This window comes from Oncorhynchus clarkii, chromosome 9 (genome assembly GCF_045791955.1).
Source record: "Oncorhynchus clarkii lewisi isolate Uvic-CL-2024 chromosome 9, UVic_Ocla_1.0, whole genome shotgun sequence".
In the NCBI taxonomy this organism is placed as follows: domain Eukaryota; kingdom Metazoa; phylum Chordata; class Actinopteri; order Salmoniformes; family Salmonidae; genus Oncorhynchus; species Oncorhynchus clarkii.
This window is the reverse complement of record NC_092155.1, coordinates 78,154,332-78,166,083: the sequence shown is the minus strand read 5'-3', so window position 1 is coordinate 78,166,083 and position 11,752 is coordinate 78,154,332. Positions and strand designations below refer to the sequence as shown.

The 11,752-nt window shown below is 46.3% G+C and overlaps 1 protein-coding gene across 2 annotated transcripts in view; it reads right to left on the bottom strand.

Moving 5' to 3' along the window:
• Positions 1–1,554: 1,554 nt before the first annotated feature.
• The window catches only part of LOC139416960 (calcium channel, voltage-dependent, L type, alpha 1F subunit), a 172,451-nt gene continuing 162,253 nt past the window's right edge, over positions 1,555–11,752 (bottom strand). Inside the window, exons 43-48 of one of the 2 annotated variants that reach the window (XM_071166172.1) lie at positions 9,766–10,055; positions 6,885–7,019; positions 6,382–6,605; positions 5,793–5,917; positions 5,292–5,651; positions 1,555–3,889 (exon numbers count right to left, since the gene is read on the bottom strand). In XM_071166172.1, coding sequence (XP_071022273.1) covers positions 3,617–3,889; positions 5,292–5,651; positions 5,793–5,917; positions 6,382–6,605; positions 6,885–7,019; positions 9,766–10,055 — 1,407 coding nt within the window. In that variant the 3' untranslated portion in view covers positions 1,555–3,616. The remainder of the gene's footprint in view (positions 3,890–5,291; positions 5,652–5,792; positions 5,918–6,381; positions 6,606–6,884; positions 7,020–9,765; positions 10,056–11,752) is intronic. The other variant, XM_071166174.1, reaches the window with a different exon arrangement.

Here is an 11,752-nt window from a genome sequence, read left to right as displayed (position 1 = left end):
CTGAGTACCACTAGCTGCATCATGTTATGGGTATGCTTGTAATCGTTAAGGGCTGGGGATTTTTTCAGGATATTTTTTTTTAATGGAATTGGAACTAAGCACAGTCAAAATCCTAGAGGAAAACCTGGTTCAGTCAGCTTTTCACCAGACACTGGTAGATTAATTCACCTTTCAGCAGGACAATAACCTAAAACAGAAGTCCAAATATACACTGGAGTTGCTTTCCAAGAAGACGGTGAATGTTCCTGAGTGGACGAATTACAATTTTCCCTTAAATCTGCTTGAAAATCTACGGCAAGACTCAAAATGGTTGTCTAGCGAGGGTCAACAACCAATTTAACAGATCTTGAAGAATTTTGAAAATAATAATGTGCAAATATTGTACAATCCAGGTGTGGAAAAATATTAGAGACTTACCCAGAAAGACTCACAGCTCTTAGAGACTTAGCCAGAAAGACTCCCAGCTGTAATCACTATTAGAGACTTACCCATAAAGACTCCCAGCTGTAACCACTCTTAGAGACTTACCCAGAAAGACTCACAGCTGTAATCACTCTTAGAGACTTACCTAGAAAGACTCCCAGCTGTAATCATTCTGAGAGACTTATCCAGAAAGACTCCCAGCTGTAATCACTCTTAGAGACTTACCCATAAAGACTCACAGCTGTAATCACTCTTAGAGACTTATCCAGAAAGACTCACAGCTGTAATCACTCTTAGAGACTTACCCAGAAAGACTCCCAGCTGTAACCACTCTTAGAGACTTACCCAGAAAGACTCACAGCTGTAACCACTCTTAGAGACTTACCCAGAAAGACCCCCTGCTGTAACCACTCTTAGAAACTTACCCAGAAAGACTCCCAGCTGTAACCACTGCTGATTCTAACATGTATTGACTCAGGGGTGTGAAAACGTATGTAAATAAACGTGTAAACCTGTTTTCACTTTGTCATCGTGAAGTATTGTGTGTAGATGGTTGAGAAAAAACAGTCCCGGGGCTATGAACACGTTCTGAAGGCTCTGTATAATAACGATCACTCACTGCAGGGTTTATGACGACATAAAAGGGACGGACTGGGACCAAAACCGGTCCGGGAATTTCTAACACACCGATAACAATAGTAATACTATACTACGCTATACTATTATAATAATTTACTATTACTCGTTACTACTGTTCTGCTAGTCTGCTTTCTTTCAATCATCTTTTAACTAGAATCCCTACTGTTGCTGCTGCGAGGAATGGATTAGGTAGTGCTGTGACAGACAGAACATTTCCACCTCCCATCCCCTAGGGGGCAGCAGAACAGAGCAGCCCACGGTAGCCAGGTGTCTGTAGCAAGACAACACTCATAACCTGAGTAACACCGGTTAGCAACAACTCAAGAAGAACTGACGTGATAAACATATAACAAACTACATGGATAACCATTTTGTTGACCATTTTGTGTTTATCGATATGACATTTGAATTAATTGTATTAGATTCATATAGAATTATAGAAATCTGAATAAAAACATTGATGCTTTTAGACAATGAGCAATGACATTTCAAATTAACGTTTGTTTTAGTCTATATGAGCTGATAAAACATGCAATTAAGTTATTAATGCCAGAATAAAATGAGCACTTTGTATTTTCAGCTGCTTATAAACCCTGCATGTCCAGGATAGAAATAAAAATACATTTAAAAAAGAAGAACATTTTTTTTTGCTTGAAATGAAATTACTATCATTATTAAAAACAGCAATCACAGTGCATTTAGACAGAGACTGTGTCCTAAATGGGACACTATTCCCTATTTGATACTACATTGGACCAGAGCCCTGGTCAGAAGTAGTGCATTATTTAGGGAATGGGGTGTAATTTGGGGCACAGCACAGCGACACCATGGAAAAACATCAAAAATAAAACAACAGACGTGATGTGATCTGTTTTCAAACAGAAAGCAACAGAGACGTTATATCTAACACAAAGAGAAGAATAACCGAGTGGTGGTTCAATTCAGGTTTTAATTCAGCCAATTCAGGTTTTAATTCAGCCAATTCAGGTTTTAATTCAGCCAATTCAGGTTTTAATTCAGCCAAATCAGGTTTTAATTCAGCCAATTCAGGTTTTAATTCAGCCAATTCAGGTTTTAATTCAGCCAATTCAGGTTTTAATTCAGCCAATTCAGGTTTTAATTCATCCAATTCAGGCTAGTTAATTCTAATTCAGGAATTGAAAAATTCTCATAGAAAACAATGCAGACAATTTTCAATTCATGAATTTAATTTAAATGGACTGAATTGAAAACTGAATTGAGCCCAACCGACCCTGGTAGTAGACGCATCACGACGACAAGACAACACTAACAACTTTGTTTTTCAAAAGTATTTCACAATTTCAGTTCTTTCATCAAATCAAAAATAATCTAAAGCTGAAAATGAAAAACATTGTACAGTATATCCATCAAGATAATGTGCATGTACAACATGATGCGCAGTACAAATATCTTAAAGGAGTCTGTTATTAGAGACCAACACAATTTGATGCAAATGTGTTCATGATCTGAGAGTGCTACTCACTGACTCACCCAGCAGACACACTGAGTCACACTCTCCCCCATCTCTCTCTCTCTCTCCTCTCTCTTCTCTCTTTCTCCCCATCTCTCATATTCTATTCTTCCATTAATGTGATCTTCTCCACACACACACACAACTCATCCTTAAGATCATCCACCTTCCCGAATCGGTTCCTCACCTCACCCACATATTTGTTTGCTTCCCAAATGCCCCCCTTATTCCCTACATCGTCCATAGTCCCTATGGGCCCTGGTCAAAAAGCAGTGCACTATATAGCGTGCCTTTGGGGAGGTCATCTCTCACGTCTTTCTGTCTCTTTTTTAAAAATCTTTCTCTTCTTTCACCTTTTTCTCTGTCGCTCCATCTAGTCCCTTTGGGTCCATCCTCTGTCTCACATCTCCACCTAGTCCCTTTGGGTCCATCCTCTGTCTCACATCTCCATCTAGTCCTTTTGGGTCCATCCTCTGTCTCACATCTCCATCTAGTCCCTTTGGGTCCATCCTCTGTCTCACATCTCCATCTAGTCCCTTTGGGTCCATCCTCTGTCTCACATCTCCATCTAGTCCCTTTGGGTCCATTCTCTGTCTCACATCTCCATCTAGTCCCTTTGGGTCCATCCTCTGTCTCACATCTCCATCTAGTCCCTTTGGGTCCATCCTCTGTCTCACATCTCCATCTAGTCCCTTTGGTCCATCCTCTGTCTCACATCTCCATCTAGTCCCTTTGGTCCATCCTCTGTCTCACATCTCCATCTAGTCCCTTCGGTCCATCCTCTGTCTCACATCTTCATCTAGTCCCTTTGGGTCCATTCTCTGTAAAGCCTAGAGGCCTATAATATATATCTGTCTATAGTCAAGATGGAGGGACTAAGGACACTGGACTGGACAACCTCTTGTCTGTCTGTCCAGCTCCATATCTGTCCTCCATCGATCTGTCCCTCAGTTTTCCTCTGTCTCCCTCGTGCCCAGTAAGTCTGGTCTGCTCCTGATCACAATAAACTCAATCAATCAATCACGATCGATCGATTGATTAATTGATCGACCGTCGTCCAGATCAGAAGGAAGTGACGCAGGTCATCTCGTCCGCCAGGTCTTCCTCGTCGCGGCCCGTTCTGATTGGCTCCTCGTCGCTGTACAGGGTTCCAAGGTCGGGATTGTTCAGGAAACCGCCACCCCCTCCACCCCTGCTTCCCCGACTCAGCAGGTCGCTGGCCGCACTCTCCATCTCGTCAATTGTCATGTGACACGCGTCAGCAATCTCCCGTTTGGCGAAGGCCACAAACTTGGGATCCTTGGCATACAGACCCAGCCCCTCTGAGATCAGCACCTACATGAGGAGAGACAGTGATTAGTTGGTTGGTTAGTTGATTTAAAAAATGTAACTTAACCCATTAATTTCTCATCAATAACCTGGATATAATGAATGCAGTCCAGACTCTATGGATGGTTAAATCAATATCGATATCTAAATACAGTGGGGCAAAAAAGTATTTAGTCAGCCACCAATTGTGCAAGTTCTCCCACTTAAAAAGATGAGAGAGGCCTGTAATTTTCATCATAGCTACACTTCAACTATGACAGACAAAATGAGAAAAAAAAATCCAGAAAATCACATTTTAGGATTTTTAATTTATTTATTTGCAAATTATGGTGGAAAATAAATATTTGGTCACTAACAAAAAGTTTCTCAATACTTTGTTATATACCATTTGTTGGCAATGACAGAGGTCAAACGTTTTCTGTAAGTCTTCACAAGGTTTTCACACACTGTTGCTGGTATTTTGGCCCATTCCTCCATGCAGATCTCCTCTAGAACAGTGATGTTTTGGGGCTGTTGCTGGGCAACACGGACTTTCAACTCCCTCCAAAGATTTTCTATGGGGTTGAGATCTGGAGACTGGCTAGGCCACTCCAGGACCTTGAAATGCTTCTTACGAAGCCACTCCTTCGTTGCCCGGGCGGTGTGTTTGGGATCATTGTCATACTGAAAGACCCAGCCACGTTTCATCTTCAATGCCCTTGCTGATGGAAGGAGGTTTTCACTCAAATCTCACGATACATGGCCCCATTTATTCTTTCCTTTACACGGATCAGTCGTCCTGGTCCCTTTGCAGAAAAACAGCCCCAAAGCATGATGTTTCCACCCCCATGCTTCACAGAAGGTATGGTGTTCTTTGGATGCAACTCAGCGTTCTTTGTCCTCCAAACACGACGAGGTGAGTTTTTACCAAAAAGTTATATTTTGGTTTCACCTGACATTCTCCTAATCTTCTTCTGGATCATCCAAATGCTCTCTAGCAAACTTCAGATGGGCCTGGACATGTACTGGCTTAAGCAGGGGGACACGTCTGGCACTGCAGTATTTGAGTCCCTGACGGCTTGGCGTGTTACTGATGGTAGGCTTTGTTACTTTGGTCCCAGCTCTCTGCAGGTCATTCACTAGTTCCCCCCGTGTGGTTCTGGGATTTTTGCTCACTGTTCTTGTGATCATTTTGACCCCACGGGGTGAGATCTTGCGTGGAGCCCCAGATTGAGGGAGATTATCAGTGGTCTTGTATGTCTTCCATTTCCTAATAATTGCTCCCACAGTTGATTTCTTCAAACCAAGCTGCTTACCTATTTCAGATTCAGGCCTCTCTCATCTTTTTAAGTGGGAGAACTTGCACAATTGGTGGCTGACTAAATACTTTTTTGCCCCACTGTATGTCTAAATGTGTAGTAATACTCACGGCTTCTACCAGGCTGTCAGCGCTGCCTCTCTTGTCGCTGTAGTGAGGGCTGAGCTGAGTGGGGACCCTTAGTGTGGTATAGGCCCTGTATGGTGCCTGGGAACCTCCTGAGGGACAAGGGGGCCCCGTGTACCACCCCGCAGGGCCAGGTCGGGAGGTGGCAGCCGTCACGTTGGCCCCTCCACCCGTCTTGTCCCCCCAGATCCCGGAGCCGCCGCTGCCCCCCGCCCCTTCCTCTTCGACCAGGATGAGTGGGGCATAGAGGAGTCGACCTCGGCGAGGGCAAGGGTTGGCCCAGGAGGCAGAGGAACCTGTTGAGGAACGGCTGCTGCTGCGACGGGACTCGTAACTGCCGTACGTCTGGAGGGAGAGAGAAGTACAGAGAGGTTGGAACATGTTACAGCTACACAACTGCACTTTCCAATAGTCCTCGTTACGTGTGTGTGTGTGTGTGTGTGTGTGTGTGTGTGTGTGCGCTTTAAGAGGGTGTGTGTATGTTACCTGTGTAGTGACCTGTGTGCGTGCCCGGCAGGGGGGAGAGTTCTGGTGGTAGGTTCCTGGGATGGGGAGGTCATCATTGCTGTCCTGCCTCCTCAGACATTGGATATTAAAGGAAGGCTTACGACCTGGGAGGAACCAGGAAGTAAACAAGGAGTCACATGGTGGAACCAGGAAGTAAACAGGAAGTCACATGGTGGAACCAGGTAGTAAACAAGAAGTCACACGGAGGAAGCAAGAAATACAAATTAAGTCACATGGTGGAACTAGGAAGTCACACGGTGGAACCAGGAAGTAAACAGGATGTTTACTTGCAAGAAGGAAACAGGAAGTCACATGGAGGATGTTTCTCAAATGGCACCCTATTTACTATTGTGAAATACTGTACTTTTGACGATGGCCCATAGGGACACAGCTTCAGATAGACATGGTTTACAACTGAATGTGGACAACTAAAATGAAGACGCAGTGTAGAGGCCAAGAGCGCAAAAGGTTCTGAACATTGCAGATAGAAATGTCATGAATAGAGATGACATGATTCCTTACTCTACATGAGTGAGAGGCACATTTGTTTTACATCACATAATTCTACCTGGTTGTTCCCCACCGTCATGCCCCATGTAAAGCAGCCCTGGTGTTGTGATGTTACCGGTAGGTGTGGCGGGGAGGAGGCGTCTCCTCGCGGTCCTCCGTCCATCTCCATAGCCATTCCCGTTGCCATAGTTATTACCGTAGGCAGCGTTGCTGGGGGCGTGGGCGTCGTACATGTGGTCATGCTGACCAGGGTACAGAGGAGGGTCGTCAGGGTAACGAAGTCTGGGTGGGAGGAATGGGATCGAGATTTAGATCAAGATTAAGATTAGGATCAAGATTAAGATCAAGATCAAAACAAAGATATAGTGATAATACACACTAGCACAATTTTAGCACCCACACATATATTCTCAAACACAGGCTCATATAAACACACACACACACACACACACACACACACACACACACACACACACACACACACACACACACACACACACACACACACACACACACACACACACACACACACACACACACACACACACACACACACACTACCTGTCACGAGGATCAAGGCTCTCGTTATCCTCATCGTAGTAACCTTCCTCTCCTCCGTAACTCTCCTCTCCTCCATCCATCCCTCCGTTACGACCTCGGACAGGAGAATACCTGTCTCCTCTGCTGTCTCTTCTACTGGAGAGAGGGAGGGATTGATTGACTGATTTTCACGGTCTGACCTTAGAGATCCTTATTATTCTCTATGTTTGGTTAGGTCAGACTGTGACTCGGGTGGGAAGGTCTATGTTCTCTATTTCTTTGTTTTTGGCCGTGTGTGGTTCCCAATCAGAGGCAGCTGTCTATCGTTGTCTCTGATTGGGGATCATATATAAGTTATCATTTTCCTTTCGGGTTTTGTGGGATCTTTGTGGGATCTTGTTTTCTGTTTAGTGTTTCTGCCTGACAGAACTGTGCTCTTTCGTTTTCACGTTTGTTATTTTGTTTGTGTTTTTTTAATATTAAAATCATGAACACTTTCCATGCTGCGCCTTGGTCCACTATTCATTCTACAAACAAGAGCCGTTACAGAAGATCCCACCAAAAACGGACCAAGCAGCGTGGCCAGGAGGACATGGGAGGACATCCTGGATGGAGAAGGACCCTGGACGCAGGCCGGAGATTATCGCCGTCCAAGGGAGCAGATGGAGGCAGTAAGAGAGGAACGGTGACGATAGGAGTAGTTAGGTCAACAATGGAAGCCCGAGAGATTGGCCGAGTCAGGGTTTAGACCTGAGCCAACTGCGCGTGCTTACCGTGGGGAACGTGTGACCGGTCAGGCACCGCGTTATGCGGTGATGCGCACTGTGTCTCCAGTGCGCATTCACAGCCGGGTGCGCTCTGGGCCAGCTCCCTGCAGTTGCCGTGGTAGAGTTGGCATTCAGCCAGGACGGATTGTACCGGCTCAGCGCTTCTTCAGCCCAGGATACTTGCGCCAGCTCTATGCACGGTATCCCCAGTTCGCCAGCACAACCCAGTGCGGCCTATGCCAGCTCCCCGCACTTGCCGTGCTACAGGGGGGATTCAGCCAGGACGAGTTGTGCCAGCTCTACGCTCCAGGCCTCCAGTGTGCCTCCACGGCCCAGCATATCCTGCGCCGGCTCTACGCACTATGCCTCCAGTGCACCTTCATAGCCCAGTAAGTCCTGTGCCAGCTCTCCACACTCACCGAGCTAAAGTTATTATCAAGCCAGGACGAGTTGTGGCAGCTCCACGTACCAGGCTTCCAGTCCGTCTCCTCAGTCCGGTGAGACCTGTTCCGGCTCCACGTACGAAACCTCCAGTGATGATCCATAGCCCGAAGCCTCCAGTGATGATCCATGGCACGAAGCCTCCAGTGATGATCCATGGCACGAAGCCTCCAGTGATGATCCATGGCACGAAGCCTCCAGTGATGATCCATGGCCCGAAGCCTTGAGTGATGATCCATGGCACGAAGCCTCCAGTGATGATCCATGGCACGGAGCCTGCAGTGACGATCCATGGCACAGAGCCTTCAGCGACGATCCATGGCACAGAGCCTTCAGCGACGATCTACGGTCCGGAGCCTCCAGCATCGGTCCCCAGTAGGGAGCCTGCAGCGTCTGTCCCCAGTCCGGAGTCTCCAGCGTCGGTCCCCAGTCCGGAGCCTGCAGCGTCGGTTCCCAGTCCGGAGCCTGCAGCGTCGGTTCCCAGTCCGGAGCCTGCAGCGACGGTCCCCAGTACGGAGCCTGCAGCGTCGGTCCCCAGTACGGAGCCTGCAGCGACGGTCCCCAGTCCGGAGCCTGCAGCGTCGGTCCCCAGTCCGGAGCCTGCAGCAACGGTCCCCAGTCCGGAGCCTGCAGCGTTGGTCCCCAGTCCGGAGCCTCCAGCGTCGGTCCCCAGTACGGAGCCTGTAGCGTCGGTCCCCAGTACGGAGCCTGCAGCGTCATTCCCCAGTACAGAGCCTGCAGCGTCGGTCCCAAGTACGGAGCCTGCAGCGACGGTCCCCAGTCCGGAGCCTGCAGCGACGATCTACGGTCCGGAGGTCCCGGCAACGATCCCTGCACCAGAGGCGCCACCGAAGTGGGGGGAGCCTCAAGCGGAGTGGGGTCTCCGTTCCGCACTGGAGCCCCCACCGAGAGTAGATGCCCACCCGGACCCTCCCCTATAGGGATCTTGTTTTCTGTTTAGTGTCTGTGCCTGACAGAACTGTGCACTTTCGTTTTCACGTTTGTTGTTGTGTTTGTGTGTTTTTTTTATATTCAAATCATGAACACTTTCCACGCTGCGCCTTGGTCCACTATTCATTCTACAAACGAAAGCCATTACACTGATAGACGGATTGACGGGCTGACTGACTGTCTGATTAATGGACTGACTGATGGACTGACTGGCTGGCTGACTACCTGACTGGCTGACTAGCTGACTGGCTGACTGATTAATGGACTGATTGACCGACTTCCAGACTGATTGACAGACTGATTGACGGACTGCCAGACTGGCTGGCTGATTGGGAGCAAGCTATGAAAACAGAAGAAACATGCTTAAACAGAGACAGAAGGAGATAAAGGTTCTGAGAGAAGGGTCAGTCTGGTAGTCAGTCAGAAACACGTAACATAGGATCGCATCGTAGCGTCTGCGACAACTAAGGAACATTGTTCTCGTACGCAGATTTCTCCTTCACTGATCATTTGGACAAATCACGTTTTCGTAAGTGTTCACATGTTTCGAATTTCAAATGGGGAGGGGCCGTTTGGCCCATTGGCCGAAAGTTTCAGTTTTTAAGGGGGTGGAGACTGTGGGAGAGGAGGCGGTTTTCTTGTTATTAGCTTTTCTCATATCTCTTCCCCTAAAGGAAAATCTGATGCAATTACCTGAGATTTTTTGTTTGTTCTGGCTTTCCCGAGACTAGTCAAGTGCCTACCTTGAATACTTGTTAGAATTCCTTCTGCTCATGGCCGGTTGGTCCACCAGTCCGTTCTTAATGGAAGAATGACGATGATGATGGTTGAGCGAGGACCTCATGTTGTCTCCTCGTCTCAGCTCATCCTGCTCCAGGCCTCCTCCGTTGGGGGTCTTGGAGAAGGAGGTGGAACCTCGGTGGGCCAGACCCCCGTTGGAGAGACTCTCCCTGGGCATACCTCCTCGTCCAGTAAGGGTGGTGACCATGGAGCCACGTCTGTCCTTACCCTCAGGGGCATAGCCATTATCAGTCTGTGGGGAGAGTGTTAGAGGGGATAAGTGGATCAAGGCAATGCTGAGAATCACATAATGACTAGTTATTTGTGTGATTTCTAGGTCAGTGATTATGTGCAGTCAATTTCAATTTCAAATATGTTCAAGGTTAGAGATAAAATCACAAGGTTAAATCATATTTTGCGGATCAGTTTGGACAGCCCTGTTTTACAGCTTGCTAGTGTCTGTCCCGTCTCAACACACGTTGACGTCATATAACATATAGTTGAAGTCAGAAGTTTACATACACTTAGGTTAGGAGTCATTAAAACTAGTTTTTCAACCACTCCACACATTTCTTGTTAACAAACTATAGTTTTGGCAAGTCGGTTAGGACATCTACTTTGTGCATGACACAAGTAATTTTTCCAACAAATGTTTACAGACAGATTATTTCACTTATAATTCACTGTATCACAATTCCAGTGGGTCAGAAGTTTACATACACTAAGTTGACTGTTACTTTAAATCGCTTAGAAAATCCCAGAAAATGATGTCATGGCTTTATAAACGTCTGATAGGCTAATTGACATAATTTGAGTCAATTGGAGGTGTACCTGTGGATGTATTTCAAGGCCTACCTTCAAACTCAGTGCCTCAAACTCAGTACCACGTTCATCTGTACAAACAATAGTATGCAAGTATAAACACCATGAGACCACGCAGCCGTCACGTACTTTGGTGCGGAAAGTGCAAATCAATCCCAGAACAACAGCAAAGGACCTTGTGAAGATGCTGGAGGAAACAGGTACAAAAGTATCTGTATCCACAGTAAAACGAGTCCTATATCGACATAACCTGAAAGACCGCTCAGCAAGGAAGAAGCCACTGCTCCAAAACCACCATAAAGCCAGACTACGGTTTGAAACTGCACATGGGGACGAAGATCGTACTTTTTGGAGAAATGTCCTCTGGCCTGTTGAAACAAAAATAGAACTGTTTGGCCATAATGACCATCGTTATGTTTAGAGGAAAAAGGGGGAGGCTTGCAAGCCGAAGAACACCATCCCAACCATGAAGCACGGGGGTGGCAACATCATGTTGTGGGGGTGCTTTGCTGCAGGAGGACTGGTGCACTTCACAAAATAGATGGCATCATGAGGTAAGAAAATGATGTGGATATTTTGAAGCAACATCTCAAGACATCAGTTAAAGCTTGGTCGCAAATGGGTCTTCCAAATTAACAATGACCCCAAGCATACTTCCAAAGTTGTGGCAAAATGGCTTAAGGACAACAAAGTCAAGGTATTGGAGTGGCCATCACAAAGCCCTGACCTCAATCCTATTGAACAACTTATTACAACTTATTGTGAGAAGCTTGTGGAAGGCTACCCAAAACGTTTGACCCAAGTTAAACAATTTAAAGGCAATGCTACCAAATACTATTTGAGTGTATGTAAACTTCTGACCCACTGGGAATGTGATGAAAGAAATTAAAGCTGAAATAAATCATTCTCTCTACTTGCACATCATCATCTGCTCATTTATCACTCCAGTGTTAATCTTCTAAATTGTAATTACTTCGCTACTATGGCCTATTTATTGCCTTACCTCCTCACACCATTTATGTATATAGATGTATATAGACTTTATTTTTTTTCTACTGTGTTATTCACTGTACGCTTGTTTATTCCATGTGTAACTCTGTGTTGTTGTTTGTGTCGCACTGCTTTGAT